The following is a 16,139-nucleotide window of genomic DNA, read 5'->3' on the forward strand; positions in this document are numbered from 1 at the left end:
CCATAGGAAATAATCAAAGATGGGGATGATGCCATTGCCAATTGTTTTTGCCTAGGTTAGTATCCTCCCTAGTTCATCTTTTTTACTATGTAATCTAATTGAGTTCTTTAGATTTTCGCAGGACACCATGTCATCATTTGAAAAGTCAATGACTCTTAATCTTCAAGTGCAGTAACAAATTAGCATTGACAATTACAAGTTTAACACACTACTTAAATCTCTAGAGAAAAAGGGTCCACAAAATGAGCTCAATCAAGCCCAACCGCCCAAGCCTACACTCAGTATTAAGCATGCGGCTAAACCATGGTTATATTTGACTAGACCATTTCACCAACTCATACTAGACCAATTCATGAGTTGGACGGCTCGCGTGTCCTGCTTGCCTGCTCAAGCTCAAAGCCTTTTGGGCAAGCTCAGACCAAATATTTAGGCCCACCAGACCAAGCTAGGCCTCTAAAATAGGCCCATTTAATAATCTATCGGGCTTCAGACTAGAGACTAAAGCCTTGTTTTTTTTTAATTATTTCTTAGATTGTGTTTATTTTTGATGTGTTTGTAGACTTAATTGACAATTGTCATTGATATGTGAAATTCATGGGATAATAGACGATTGTCGGCAATATTTCATTATTTATATTTAACATTTTTAAATATTTGTAAATATTATTTTAGTATTTCTTAAAAAAATAATAATTGACATAAAACCAAAGGCCAGGCTGAAAACTTAAAGTAAGGGCGGGCTCGAGCCTAGAAGGTAGGCCCAAATCCAGGCCAGGGCTTAAGACAATTGTGTTAGCCACAAAGCTAACCCAAGCTCGGCCAAGCTTGGCCCATAAACAGGTCTAGCTCTAACTTGATTCTCATATCAAAGTTTATCTCTCTACCATTTCATTGAAGAAAATCCAAATAATTAAAAATTTTAGAACAGTCTAGCATCAAATGCTTGGGGTGAGTATGTTTTAGACCGATGTTGTACAAGGGGAATTAAAATTTGCGAGTATTAAAAAAATTTCTCCATAGACTACTAGCTTTCAAATTTATACCAGAGCATGGATAGGCACCATTTGCATCATAAGCTATCTCAAAAAGCATAAATGAATTACATCTTGATCTTGTTTAAGTGCAAATTAACTCTTGTTTTGTAGCCAATGTGATCCATTCCTTTGCTCCACAGTATATGTATGATTTGGGAAGTCATTATGAGAATATAAGGTCTCAGCATCCATCCTTGAGAAGGAATCAAAGGCCTATTGATCAGCTGGCATGAGATATGGACAACAGCTAGCCCATTGATCACTTACTCAGCGGACTTGCTGCAGTTGTTAGAGGTTGAATGTGAATGATATTTGAAATAAAATTATAGAAATATCTCCTTGATGATCCTCAACAGTTGAGGATGCTCCTTTTATTATTGAATCAATTTTTAGAAGATTATTTTTTTGATGAAGGTATTGTAATGAGTGTTATAGTTTAACAAATTTTTATTTCTTTATTAGAAGAAGAAATCCGATACCAATTTTTTTATCCAACCTATCATGATGATATTGCACACATGCACGTAATCAATCATCAATCCGCAGGGAAGTCAAGATATTAGACATTTAGCCAAGAGTTTTTAGAGAATAGACATTGCCATTTAGAAAAATAAAAGAAATACAGGACAATGATATCTTGAAAATAAACTTTTTTTAACCAAAAAGAAGAAATCTCCTATTCACCATTTAGGCAAATATGAAGGTACACATCACCTATAGAAAGGTGGTTTGGAACATCTTTCTTAAAAAAATAAAAAATAAAAACAACTGATTATTTCAATGAAGTAGAGGCTTTAATATTTCTTTGCCTCATAATCCTTGCATTATCTACTTGAATGCATGCAGGTGCTTCAAACCAGCGCCTATCGATGACCGTGACTTCAATTGCCATGCCCCAGCTTCTTACGTGGCTGTTCAAACTATCTTGGATAATGCCCTGAATTGTGGATAGAAACAAGAAATCTGAAGAAGGGAAAGAAATATGTATGTTAGAGAACATGAAATATAGTGCAAATTCTCATATTAGAGTTTTGTCCAGCTTGGACTTAAAGTAACTATTTTAATTAGAATAGACAAGAAGTCTTATATGTAACAAGAGGGAAATCCTAGCCTTCTAAAATCTGGATTTAAATTACAAGGAAAACATTTTGGGTCCTTCCGATGCTTAAAAATATAATATTTAAAACTACCACTTGCATCTAGAAATAAGAAAACTGTACAATACTTTGAATTCCTTCTTGTTCTCTTAATATTTATATTAACACTTAAGTTTGCTTTAGAAATTATAATAAGATAGAACTTTGGATTAAGGATATAAAAAATATGGAAAATGAATTTGAAGCATTCTTACATTACTCCACAGGGCAGTGTAGGAAGTTGGGATCAAACTTTGAGCCTCATGAAGATATTGCTGAATTCTTGCCACCGTTAGCACCATGATAACCATCACCAGGATCAGAACTAGTTGATGCTTCGTTCTCCCTACTAAAATTGAAAATGGTGAAGAAGGACATGTCTCTATTTGCTATGGATCTCTATGAACCATGTATAAAACTATAGGCATTGGATTTCTATGAAACATATGTCGAATGGCTGTCCAATTTATATAGCTTGATATAACTCTAGATACATAGCATCCCATGTAAGAGAATCCAATATGACAGCTTTGCAAACAAATTCTTGCCCTAATCAACCTTCCAAAAATAAATTGAATTTGAGATACGATAGTTTCCAAATATATTCTTTCCATGATCACCCTTCGAAAATCGAATATAAGATATGTTAGCTTTACAAAATAATTCTTCTCATGGTCAACCTTCCAAAATTTTACTTACAAATATGGCAACTTTGCAAATAAATTCTTTCTTTAGTCATCCTTCCAAAATTGATTTTGAGATATGACAAATTTGCAAATAAATTCTTACCCACAAAAGATGAGCCATCCTTGATTCTTCCCTCTTGGTCCTATATATTCTTTAGGGAATGACTATTAAGATAGGCGATAAGGATAGGGTAGTTCGAGTAATTTTAAATCAAGGCTTGGGCCAAATATGTCACGTGGAATTCCAAGAGACCTTGCATGGAGGGAACACGTGGCATCCTGTCTCCATCCTTGCATGCCAAGTTGGCACCAAATTATAGGGTTGAAAATTTTTTCGCCGCTTTGGAGATCTATTTGTGCAGGGGCTGATTGTGTTGAATATAAGTTCACTTGGCAAGTCGGCAATGGTCGGGCAATAAGTCTTCTAACAGATCCGTGGATTACCAATGTCTCTATTAACCAAAGTCCTATTCCTATTAACTGAAATTCATGTTTTTTTTTTTTTAACTAAACCGGAAGTATCATACTACACGAGTACAAATATAGCCAAAAAAAATCAAAAAACAGTACATCTCGGAGAGCACTAGGCAACTCCGCCTCACCCACCTAAAGATGTCCCCCAAAATGATTGGCAACAAAAGAAGCCACTCAATCGGCAACCCCATTGGCCTCACGGAAAATATGCTTTGCCTGAATGGCGCCAACCATTTCGAACCATGGCCCGGATATCCCTCAGCAACGTGTGATAATCGCCAATCCTCCCTGAAGACAGCTGAATCCACCCAATGATTGTCGCAGAGTCGCCCTCTAAAATCACCATCCTCGCCTACAGAGCATGCCGCACATAGCACAACCCAGACAATGTCGTTCTCAACTCAGCCCCAGGCCCAAGGTGTCAAACAGCTGGCAGCCTCCGGCAGCAACCCCTCTGGAGTCTGGGCCTCTAACCACAAAGCCTGCACCTCCTCTCGCACCACCCTGCAGGACGCAACCATCGAAGTTGACCTTGAGGAAACTCGGGAGTGGGGGCTCTCAGGTGAAAACCATCGTACGGGGCGCTCTATGAGCAGAGGTAGAGCTCCAAATGTCCCGAGCAATAAAAGGTCTGTCCGAATGGTCCGCCTGAGAGATCTCCACTACCAGCAGTCTCGCTCTCTCCACCACCAGTCCGAGAGAGGGGGCTCAACATCCCAAACGTCCATGAGTTCCTCGCAAGCCATATCTGATAGGTAGTATAGGTCGCCCTCACCGCCTCCGGTTTGGACTGCGAGGCCTCCGCCAGATATCCCAGTACCTTCAGAAAGGATGCCGCATGACAGCAGAGCTCCAAGGGAAACCTAGCTCGACTCCAGATCTCCCTCGCACGATGGCACTGAAAAACAACATGATCTAGCGACTTGTTTGTCAAACACTCAGGGCACTAGGGATGGATAGCCATGCCCCTCTCAAAGAGTAGAAGCCTCGTCGATAGACGACCCCGAGCGTCCTTCCAAAGGAACAGAGCCACCATCGGGTGCAACCCAAACCGCCAAATCCAACCAAAATCCACCGCTCGCTACTCATCCTCCTGGACAACATTCCAGATGTTGGCCACCATGACTGTAGATCTACAACACGAGCTCCAAACTCTAACATCCGGACATAGGTGAACTGGAATTGGAATCGTCCGGATCCATTCTGCAAGTGGCTCACCGAACAGCTGACTGATCTGGCAGGTATCCGCTCTATAATTCATGTTTGGATGGCTGGAAAGCTGCTGGTTTGTTTAACTATGATGGCACATGGAATGAAGAACTATTGCATCAGTTATTCTCTACGGACATTGTTGCAAAAATCATGGCTATTCCAATTCCAAGGAATCAATGCAATGACAGACTCGTTTGGAATAATTCTGGGACTACCAAGCTGATGAAATCCAAAGATGTTTAATAAGGTCCTTCAAAAGGAATCTGAAGTTGAAGATGACATTAATCTCAGCTGGTTGTGGAAATTAACTCTTGCTCCTAGAGCTAAAATTTTTTTGGTAGAACATTTGCTGGGGCCAGTTGATGTGCAAGGAATTGCTTCACTCTAGAGGCCTTATTCAAGATCAAGATGCTACCTGCGATATTGGTCATACTTGTACGGAGGATATTCAGCATGCCTTTTGCATTGCCCTCATGCCGCAGAGGTATGGATTGAGCTAAGGAAACATCACCCAGCCATTCCTCTATTTCCTTCAACCCAATTCTTTTTTGAAAGTTGCTCTAATCACTTGCTTAGTGAGTACAATTGGACTTCTCATTTGTTATGCCACATGGGCTATATGGGCTATATGGCACTCAAGCAATGGGTGCCTTATTTTAGAGAAAACAAAATAATGGTATTGTGAGAACCCATGCAAGCGTGTGTTTGGTCCTACATCGGTTATTCGCTAGGTAGATCTTGAGTACTTATATAGTATCTAGAAACCTAAATAATACCTTTCAGATTACAAATAATATCAGAGCGAGCTCGGCCCATAGCCTATGTAGACTAGAGGACAATGCAGCATGAGTTTATGAAGACTGACTACAGCCGATTGTAGTGCTTATGATTAAATTTGAATGAATTTAAACTTTTATTGGGACTAAGGAACCTAAAGAATTTCTTCCGGCTAGCCTTTTTGGATGAGGCCTTGGGTTGTAATAAGTGTTACGTACCATATATCATCTTGACCATAGATTAGCTGATGAATATTTCAGCACAATACAAAAAATTTATTTTACACTAATGGTCTGCAGAACAGGAAACCGGCAGCTCAGTGAGCTCATGTAATCCTAGGGGTGGCAAAATATGACCCACCCGCCAACCCGACCCGCGTTCGACCCGCCATAAATAGGTTCGGGTTTGGCCTAAACAGGTTCAGGTCGTAAACAGGTTGACTTGTTTAACCTGTTTATTAATTGGGTCAGATACAGGTTTAGTTGTTGGACCTGTTTAACCTATTTAACCTATAAATATAAAATAATTTTCTAATCCGTATCCCTTACAAATCACAGACATAGTGTTTTCCCCTTTCGACCTTTCGATTTCCTAATCCATATCCGGTATCCAGAATCCATCGCTCTCATCGTCATCGCTCGAATCCAGTCTTTGTTCATCATCACCTGCAAATTCGGTATCCCGATCGGCGCCCTCATCGTTGTCGCTCGAATCTCTCCGGATTTCTTCCCTTTCTCGTCGGCGAGACAGGATTAAGAGAATCCGAAAAATATAGGGTTTTTCCGGCATGAGGTTGGATGGGTAAAGAATGTCGAAGCTCCATAGCAGAGTGCGGAAGGGACGAGCGCAGGCGAACCCGATAGTTTAGGCCGAGAAGCCGACTGCCGCCAGGAGGAGGAGGGCTCAGCAGTGGCGGCTCGGTGCGGCGCTGCAACGGCGGCACAGCGGCAATCGTGGTAAATCTTGAGGTGGTGGTTCGACCAGTGAAACTCCGGCAGTGACGCGACAAGGCAGAGGCCGCAGGCGGTGCAGGGTGGCGGCTCAGGCGTAGTCGTAGCGAGGGAGGCCGATCGGGGAAGAAGATGAGCAGGAAATTTTTTTTCTTCTCCTTTACGGCTTTACTCTCTGAGTCTCTCTCTCTGTCTCTCTCTCTCTCTCGTCTCTCTCTCTCTCTCATCTTTTCCCCTCTCATCTCCGATCCTTTTCTTTCCTTAAACAGGTTGGGTTAGGTGACCTATTTATTAAACAGGTCGAATTCAGGTAGTAATTCCTGACCTATTTAATAAACAAGTCGGGTTCAAGTTTATAATTTTCTGACCCAACTTGTATCTGACCCAACCTGTTTATACTTGACCCGACCCGATTGCCACCCCCAGTAATTCTTTCTCTCGTCTCATCTCATGGGTTCCCCCTCCCCGTCGCCTAATCAAAGTGAATTCTGATGCTTCTTGATCTGAAGGACATGCTGGGATTGGCTTCATCATAAGAGAGGAAACTCCTCCCCTGTTTTCGACCATTGCAAGAATAAACAAGAATTCTCATAGGTAACAGGAAAGAAATCCTAGCTTTTCAAAATCCAAACACAAATTACCATGAAAACCATTTGGCTCGTTTAGATGCCTAAAAATAAAATATTTTAAAACTACCACTTGCATCTAAAAATTAAAAAACTTGACAATACTTTGAAGTCCTTCATGCTCTCCTACATTTATATTAATAGTTAAATTTTCATTAGAAATTATAATGAAACAAAACTTTGGATTAAAGATATAGAAGTTATGAAAAAAGAAATAGCATGCTTACTATTCCTACATCAGACGGTGTAGGAAGTTGAGATTAGACTTTGAGCCTCATGATATGCTATATTCCCATCGCTATTAGCACCATCGTGGCCATGAACAGGATGAGGACCAGTTGATGCTTCATTCTCCTGTCCTTCAATTGCAAATGGAGAAGGACATGCCTCTACTTTCTATAGATCAATACAAAACATGTGTGGAACTATTAGCTATGGATCTTTATGAAACATGTATTGAATGGCTGCCTAATTTATAGTCTGACATAACTCTGGATACATAGCATCCCCATGTAGGAGAATCTAATATGACTGCTTTGCAAATAAATTCTTGTCATGGTCACCCTTCCAAAAAAATAAATTTAAGATACAACAGCTTTGCAAGAAAATTCTTGCCATGGTAACCCTTCCAAAAAAAATAAATTTAAGATATGACAGCTTTGCAAAAAAACTCTTGCTATGGTCACCCTTCCAAAATTGAATTTGAGATATGACAACATTGCAAATAAATTTTTGCCATGGTCATGGTTTGGAAGTCGAATTAGCCATCTTTGATTCACCCAAGAAAACTAGACAACTTTGATTCTTCCCTCTTGGGCCTACATGTTCTTTAGGGAATGACTGATGAGTTAGGTGATAAGGGTAGGGTAGTTCGAGTAAATTTAAATCAAGACTCATACTAACATATGGTGTGGAATTCATGATATCCTTTCCTCACACATTCCACCATCCTTTCATGTCACATTAACACAAATTATAGGATTTGGAGAATTTCTCTTTTTATATCTTTTAAGGCACAAACATATTTTAACATATTTTTTGACCAATAAAAGAACACATTTGTCTGTACCAACTGATATTATATGGCAAATATGTCTATAAATATATTTAGAAACCATCCAGATATTACTTTTGGGTGTATACGGGAAGTCAAAAATTTATGATTAGGCATCGAGAACCAATTTTTTGCCAAGTGGTAAGTACTCTTTTCTCTTTAGTGGTTGCAAAGTCAAACATAATTGAGGTGCTTAAGATCATTAGTATTTTGTGAATGTGGCAGTGATAGAGGCATTAGAGTTGTGGCACACATAATAGAAAGCTATTTCTAGGGGCGTGAATTATGGAACCTATTGTTGAAGTCAACAAAAAAATTCATGGTAATGGAGATCCAAGTGTCTTGCATCCTTTTAGATGCTGCTACCTTAGTCAAAGCTCCATTACTTTCTTTGAGAAAATGTATTCGAACTTCTTATTTTGCTACAAATACTACCTCCACTTAAGATGGATGCTTTCTTAAATACCTCAGCCTCTTGATTGGAGAGCAAGTTCTCCAGCTCAACAATTGGGGTTGAGTTCTCCATCGTTGGATAGATGTTAAGAAGAGAAAAATACTTTTTTCTTTATGCCCTGGATTAAATACCATCTTAATCTAGCCTCACTAACTGGTTTCTCTGAATCTTATAAGTCCCAAATCTCCAAATAAATGCTCCTCTGTATCTAACACGCAACAAACTGATTATTGCGAGTTAATGCTTCCAAATACTGAGAAGAGTCTCAACTCATTCATCCTAAAATTATTACCATGGTTTGGTGGTGAAACAAAGAGACTCAATTGTAATTGGTGATTTATGGAATTGGACCTCTCTAATTTCAACCAAAAAATGAGACTCAAAAATTTTCTTAATCAAATATTAATTCGGTAAGTGGGTACTGAAGAGTCCACTGCGCTACGAGAATCCACCCTTCCCCTACACACATGCCCGCCACTCCAGCTACAGATAGCTGATAGCTGCCTCTCCTTCACATCCCTTCTTTTTTTTCTTTTGCTTTCCTCTCTTCTCCTGTTCCCTTATCCTCGTTTCATTAGAGCCCTCGTCTTATTTTCTCCTCTCTCTTTCACACACACACACACGCACGCACACAAACTGGCACGAGCCAATCCTTATATATCCTCTCTACCACAATTCAAAACCCCAAACTCTCTCTTTCTCTCACACTCACACACATTCACTAACTAGAAGATGGGAAACCTTAGGATGGCACTCATAGTGCTCACACTAGCCCTATGCCAATTTTCACAACCAGGAGCCGCCCAACTCCGGAAGAACTACTACGCCAAGAGCTGTCCCAACGTCGAGAACATCGTGAGGAAAGTCGTAGAGAAAAAATTCAAGCAGACGTTTGTCACTGTGCCTGCCGTTCTCCGCCTCTTCTTCCACGACTGCTTCGTTAACGTACAAATCATGACCATAAACTATATACAACCAATCGAGCTCTCTAATTTAGTCTTCGCTCCATCAACTTTGCAGGGCTGCGACGCATCAGTGATCGTAGCATCCACAGCTAACAACACGGCCGAGAAGGACCACCCGGACAACTTGTCGCTCGCCGGGGACGGGTTTGACACCGTGATCAAGGCCAAGGCAGCTGTCGATGCTGTGCCACCGTGCCGGAACAACGTGTCGTGCGCCGACATTCTCGCCATCGCTGCAAGAGATGTCGTAGCACTGGTTTGCCAATTTACTGCTCTATGATCCTTCTATCTTTTTTCTTCTTAATTATAAGCAGATAACTACTAATGCATGAGTAGTTGAATTATATTGTTGTGCAAAACTTAGTCTGGTGGACCATCATACGAGGTGGAGCTCGGGAGGCTGGACGGCCTAAGCTCGACGGCGGCGAGCGTGAACGGGAATTTGCCACAGCCAGTGTTCAATCTGGATCAGCTCACGGCTATGTTTGCAAAGAATGGCCTTTCTCTGAAGGACATGGTGGCTCTCTCAGGTATCTTTCAATCAATAATGATCGGCTTATAAAAAATGAAGTGCATTTGCCTTTGGGTTAGCATGGGCCTACCGGTCACATGGCAGCGAGTACGATACTGCTGGCTTTTTCCAAAGAACGTGAGAGAGGACGGTGAGTTTCCCTGAAAGATAAGGAGAAAGAAACACTAGTTAAATGGTGGAATGAATCCCCACTTGAGTTATTTTAGTGGTGCAGAGAAATTTCATGATAGGGAGGCAAAAGAAAGTGGGATAAGTTTAGCTACTACGCCATGCTGATTGGATATGGTGGAAGCTTACTGGATGGTGGAGATAGGACGAAAGTTAAGGCCCACACTTCGCCATAGCCTGCTATTTTTCTTACCCATCTGAATGAATGTCCCCTAAAATTATTTGAGCTTTGATTTCTAGTGCGACATTTGAAGAGACGAGTGTTTTAATGTGAGGCCAAGTTGTCAACTTTGCTCTTGTCGATACCTGGAAATTTTGATTTGCATGTGTCCCAAGAATCTTTTGAGGGACACGAAGCGAGCTATTTTTTTTAGTTTAATATATAGAATAGAGTTGTGCAATTTCCCCTCGTGGATTGAAACACAATAATTGCATTTTTTAAGGCAGTAAATCTTTTTCCATTAAGTCGATCGTAGAAAGTTCATTCAATAATACAACTTGATGGACCACAAAAAAAAGAAGGAACGACAAGATTCTCCCTTTGTTTTAAACAACCTTGAGTACAGTTTTCCAGCTAAAAAGAGTGCTATCATAAGCTTCTATCTCTTTTTTAAGCCAGAAGTATTCATGCTTGACTTGTTTATAGTCGATCTTTAAGGGTAGTCTGCTCTTGGTTCATCCCATGATCTAATTAACACAATGGGTTCATGAACAATTTAGTTTATTGACAGTCCTGCCTAGAATTGCTCTTGAAGGAGGTTGAGGGTATGATTGAAGGAAGAGGCGTTTAGTTCTAGCTAGAAGCCATCCTAGAGACAAAGGTACAAATCACGGACGTGGTTAGATTCTATGCAGGAGAGAGAGAGAGAGAGAGGGGGGGGGGGGCTCAGTTGCTTTAGTGGAATCAAATTAAAGACTTTTCTAACCAAAGTGGGCTCCTTGGATTCTTCCTATGAAGCCTAACATTGAAGCTTTTAATGATTGGATGGTCTCGTATGTAGCTAACTACTCGGGAGATACATTTTAGGTTGGAAAGAGAGAGTTGCCTGGTGCGCTCTAGACCTAGTGTTTTTCAACTTTTTAGCTATTTTTATATTCACATTGTATGATACATCCGGTTTAGTAAAAAAAATAAAATAAAAAAGCTAATGATGTGCTTCTTTTCTTGGCAGCGGCACACACATTGGGATTCTCGCACTGCGACAAGTTTGCCAAACGTATATACAGCTTCAGCCCACAAAGTTCAGTTGATCCAACTCTGAACGAGGGCTATGCGGCCCAGCTCCAGTCCATGTGCCCCAAGGGTGTAGACCCAAGAATAGCCATCAACATGGATCCTGTCACACCTCGAACCTTTGATAACCAGTACTACAAGAATCTCCAGCATGGCAAGGGCCTCTTTACTTCAGACCAGGTCCTCTTTACCGACCCCCGGTCCAAGCCCATTGTCAACTTCTGGGCTCAGAGCCCATCATCTTTCCAACGGGGCTTCGTCTCTGCCATCACCAAGCTGGGCCGGGTCGGGGTTAAGACCGGATCCAATGGCAACATTCGCCATGACTGTGCCATCTTCAACTAAGGGAAATAATCTTCCTCTCGATGTGAATTTTGGTGACAATGCAGCTGAGATAGTTTCTAAATTAGATACTTATTAATGATAAGGCATGTCGAAGGCATGGGGCTACTAGGTTGGCCGGACCGGCGAGTGGATTTTTTTTTTTTTGTGGTTTTGATATAATAAAGGTGATCTAAGAACATGTCTTTCTTCTCTTGTTGTTCTATTTTGCATGATTATGAAGTGGGAATCACTGATCAAACTCTTATGTTCTTTTTCATGTAAAATTAACCTCTGCTTGGCATTTAAGTTGCTTTACAATAAAGTGATAATTAGTTGCAGTATTTTTAATATTTTAACTAGCTTATATTAGATTGCTTTAGTTGTAAAGATTTCCAATTGGCCTCATGTTAGATGGTTAATTTCGTCCAGTCAGCTGTCGAATTCACACCCAGTTCTCCATCTATCCCAATTTTTTCCTTGCAGAAGTTGAGCTATCTTTCTCAGCCCATTTACAACCCCAAGATAATTTTGACTCCAACTATGACACTATAGAGTATCTAGGTGATTGTTGGATTCATTCACACTTTGTTCGCCTTTAGGGTGTCTCGGTAGCTTGGCTACCTTTGTGTTCAACTTAATGTCTCGAATTGTCTACAAGCAATACGCATGCACGTGTTAGGTTGGGTCTAGACTAGGCCAAATTCGAGCTCGATCAAAAAACTCGAACCCGTCTGAATTTGACCAATTTTATACACAGACTTGTCCTTTGTGTCTGATCTGATCAAGCTCAGCCCATGTCAAAACTGCTAACCCTTGTGGTGATATATTGTGGCTGCCCCTCTCCTTTTCAGTTCCACCAATCACCTCCTACCTCAACTAGGCTTATCTCATCACCACACCCCTCTTCTTATGGTCCCATTGGTGACCCCCCCTCCTCAAACAAACTCCTTTGTTGTTTCCTCCTCTCCAACGGTCCTAATGCCCTTTTGAGTTCACTGCAACCTATGTGTTTGCTGTGTTTGGTTCATTGTTAAGATCAAATGGCCTAAATAGGTTTGTGAGCCAAGCCTGAACCAAGCCCACATTCTAACCTATGTGTTGGGTAGAGGTGTCTACGTCAGAAGAATCTTGATCCAAACCTTCTTTTATTTTAGACAAGGGCGAGGTGGGTACGAGTTAACATTTGTCAAGCCTCCTTAGAAGAAGAATTATTAGTTTACTAAAGCTGCTTATCAACATTATGAAGTTTTGGCATCCATGGATTTACATGAGATGGTTTTTGTTCACTATATGAGAACTCACAAAAGCTAATTACTCAAAACTCAGTATTTCTCATGTTGGTCAACAGGAGTTGGTACATTTCGATGAAATAACGTGAGGCCCATAGTGAACAGTAATGACTTTTTTTAATTGGTAGTCATTGAGCAGTTTTAGTTTACTTGCCACTAACTGCCTTGGCAGAACAATCAAGGTGTAAGATATGATAAAGAACATACCAAGGTGGAAGATATGCTAATCTTTAGAATTATGAGTATATGATTAGGGTATACGTATCCTATAGTCTAAACTCTCTAGTTCTTTGCCTTTGTAGGCCACCTAGTTGACTAGCTAGTGCAATTAGTGGATTACAAAAACTGGTTGGGAACATCATTCTTATACAAAATCTGCTCTTCCATCATGCAAACTTATAATTCAGACATACTTTATCATATGTACTTCAATCTTTTAATCTTTACATAATGACCTTGAATAAACTAATATTTAGCAATCATGGATCAATACATTTTTTACACTGTGTCTAATGGTGTGATGCTCTGATTTGTTATTCCAAGAAATCGTGCTTGCATCAATGCTTTGGGCATGGATACGCAAAGTCACCAACAGATGATCACAAAACTAATGTAAGTTATGTGAGAACCAGTTTTAATCTTAAGATGACAAATTTTTTTCTCAAAAGGTTTAATATTATCACAGTTGAAATTCAAACAAGTCAAATATATGATATCAAATTTGTCGTTGTCTTAACCAAATGTCACAAAGAATTAGGTTTTTATGTGGCCAAGTGCAAACAAGTCATAAGACCCTCTTTAAATCCATATAAACTAAATTCATGCCTTCATGCTATATGGATCGTGATCGCATTATTTGCACAAATGATATTGTATTCCATTTGATAAGCATCGCAATAAAATCTAAAAAAGAAATAGATAGCATTTTTACTGGAAGAAGAAAACCATGTCAACTAGAGGGACCATAAGAACTAATCCGATACATGATTTGTTTGTAAGAGAATCCTTGTGCTACCCTAACAATTTTCAATCTTTAAATAGCTTAACAAGAATTCCTTAATACGAATATCTTCTCTAGTAGAACATTGACGTTTGTGCTGACCTCCGGTTTGATAGAACATCCAAACTATAGGTTATCTTTGAAGTTATTTTGATAAGCAATATAAATTTTACACATTAACTATATATTTTTATGTATAATTTTTTTTATCTTATGGAAACAATGATAAATATTGAACATCATAACAAGAGTTAGTTGGTAAAGAATATCCACTCGAAAGGGATATGGTGGTTAGACTAGGTTATATTGGTGAACCATCCCAACTGCTGCAGACAATCATATGATTCTTCCACTTTGTCACCTCACAAATTAACTAATTCATATACTTTTGATGGATTATCATTTGGTATTGCGAGATCATGAAGGTTTTCAGACAAATTCCCGGATGACCAAGATTCTGATCATATATTATAAAATTGATGGATTATTAGATATTTAATCCTTCTAAGTTACAACCATCCACCCACCTAATCATTTTGGTTTGGTTCCGGGCCTTCAGCTTATCATTTTTACATTTACACCCTTCTCAACTATCTGATTTCCTTACGAAAATGAGTTTCTAGATACACCAAAACTGCGAACCCAGATTCACACCACATCACTAAAAGCTGAGTTCCTTCTAACCACATATGCCATGGCACTCATAGGGTGTATTTTTGGTGGTTATTTCATGAGTAAAACTAAGCCCAGAACCATATAGCCTTCTCACTCTCGGCAGGGTGCAAACAGTGACGCAAAAAGGACACGCGGCCCACAGATGTTTTCCGTGCTCTCCCGCCAAAAACGTGACGTGGGGCCCCGAAGAAACGACCGCCACGTACCCATCTCGGCCCAATAAACAAATAGAATTAGTCAGGCAGCGGAAAAAACAAATGAAATTAGTTAGACAGCAAAACTGACCCACTTGCAGCCCCTGCTGCCGTCCCCGTCCCTCTCCGACAACAGCCGTACGATGCCATAAGATCGGCCTACGTGGAAGAATCCGATGTGTCCTTATATTCGCCGGAGCAAACCTCCACCGCGCAATGGACTCTCAAAAAAAAGAAGAAAACCGCCACGTGTACGTACTCAAACGGCCAGGAACCGGCACCTGCCGGATGGTACCTAGGCTCGGGCCGCGACCGGTTGCTTTAAAAGAGGAGGTCTGCGGCGGAGGAACGCGTGCTGGTCCTGGTTGTGGTTCTCCTCGGCGATCCGGCGGGATTACTACGGCGGGATGGAGTGGTGGGATCGCGTGGCGTTCCCGATGAGGAGGGCCTGGATCGGCGTCACCGCTCGACTCGGCCTCCGGAAGACCGGTAAGATGATCTATGCCCTCCGTCGTCGGACCATCGGATGATGGACGGTCCGGATCGGTTCTGATGTGTTTTCCAAGTTCTTTTTTATATAATTTTAATTAGGGTTGGGGAGGCTGAGGAAGGAGGTGAGTACGTGCGAGTACGAGGACGTGCACGTGATGTGGGAGCTGCTGCGGAGGACGGACGCGGAGGTGGCGAGGATGAGACCGGGGGGGAGGAGGAGGAGGAGGAGGGGGCGGCACGTGTGGGACGTGTTCGGGTGGGCTCGGCGAGCGGCGCCGTGCAACTACTGCCGGGGCTTCTGAGCCTCTGGCACGTGTGAGAGCCCCCTGTGTCTGTGTGTCCTTTTCCCTTTCTCTGTTGTTATGCCATGGGGATTTTACTTTGTGAGTCATCATCCTTCTTCGTTGTAGATACCACCAACTACAGAGAATGGGAATGGAGAGGGGAGAGATGCCACTTGTTGGTTCTCTCTCTCTTGTTGATGCCATGGTGTTCGGCTAAGATATTTTTTGTTTCTTGATATATTTAGTATGAATAAATGATTATAGATTTTAATTATGGCTATTTTATTTTTTGTTTTATGCTAACATTTGATGGTAGTATGGAAGTAGGGTTACAATGGTTTTTTTTAGATAAACTGAATTTATTAAATCAATCTAGTGTAAATACATTCATGAGAGTCAAAAAAAATTAAATATTAAAAAATTTAAAAAAATATAGCGATTATGACAGTCCACAATATTGTTTTCATATAATTGATCATATAAGTCACCATTCAGCTCGCAGCAATAGACAATATGAATGGTGGATAGCAGCATTCTGCGACTTGACTAATTAATTGACCGAGTTAGAAAAATTGTTGA

The 16,139-nt window shown here is 40.7% G+C and overlaps 2 protein-coding genes and 1 long non-coding RNA gene across 3 annotated transcripts in view; all 3 read left to right on the forward strand.

Moving 5' to 3' along the window:
• Nucleotides 1–1,721, forward strand: part of LOC149753110 (uncharacterized) — a 33,975-nt gene extending 32,254 nt beyond the window's left edge. Inside the window, exon 3 of the long non-coding RNA XR_016395872.1 lies at nucleotides 1,146–1,721. This is a non-coding gene — a long non-coding RNA (uncharacterized LOC149753110). The remainder of the gene's footprint in view (nucleotides 1–1,145) is intronic.
• Nucleotides 1,722–8,924: 7,203 nt separating this feature from the next.
• On the forward strand, nucleotides 8,925–11,982 carry LOC103705279 (peroxidase 50). Its single transcript, XM_008788937.6, has 4 exons — nucleotides 8,925–9,348; nucleotides 9,424–9,624; nucleotides 9,733–9,898; nucleotides 11,241–11,982. The coding sequence occupies exons 1-4, from the start codon at nucleotides 9,136–9,138 to the stop codon at nucleotides 11,645–11,647; spliced, it is 987 nt and encodes a 328-aa protein (XP_008787159.4). The 5' UTR covers nucleotides 8,925–9,135; the 3' UTR covers nucleotides 11,648–11,982.
• Nucleotides 11,983–15,127: 3,145 nt separating this feature from the next.
• On the forward strand, nucleotides 15,128–15,831 carry LOC103705280 (uncharacterized). The gene is made up of 2 exons (XM_088701062.1): nucleotides 15,128–15,273; nucleotides 15,376–15,831. The coding sequence occupies exons 1-2, from the start codon at nucleotides 15,192–15,194 to the stop codon at nucleotides 15,576–15,578; spliced, it is 285 nt and encodes a 94-aa protein (XP_088557188.1). The 5' UTR covers nucleotides 15,128–15,191; the 3' UTR covers nucleotides 15,579–15,831.
• Nucleotides 15,832–16,139: the final 308 nt, after the last annotated feature.

This window comes from Phoenix dactylifera, chromosome 7 (assembly GCF_051530095.1).
Source record: "Phoenix dactylifera cultivar Ajwa chromosome 7, Ajwa_hap1_PhDact_Kaust_v1.1, whole genome shotgun sequence".
Lineage (NCBI taxonomy): Eukaryota > Viridiplantae > Streptophyta > Magnoliopsida > Arecales > Arecaceae > Phoenix > Phoenix dactylifera.

Excerpts from the sequence above, each read along its gene's own strand:
- LOC103705280 (XM_088701062.1), top strand. The coding sequence starts at position 15,192 with ATGGAGTGGTGGGATCGCGTGGCGTTCCCGATGAGGAGGGCCTGGATC. Across the intron at positions 15,274-15,375 it reads ACTCGGCCTCCGGAAGACCG|GGTTGGGGAGGCTGAGGAAG; the intron begins GTAAGATGATCT and ends AATTTTAATTAG.
- LOC103705279 (XM_008788937.6), top strand. The coding sequence starts at position 9,136 with ATGGGAAACCTTAGGATGGCACTCATAGTGCTCACACTAGCCCTATGC. Across the intron at positions 9,625-9,732 it reads CAAGAGATGTCGTAGCACTG|TCTGGTGGACCATCATACGA; the intron begins GTTTGCCAATTT and ends TGCAAAACTTAG. Across the intron at positions 9,899-11,240 it reads GGACATGGTGGCTCTCTCAG|CGGCACACACATTGGGATTC; the intron begins GTATCTTTCAAT and ends TTTTCTTGGCAG.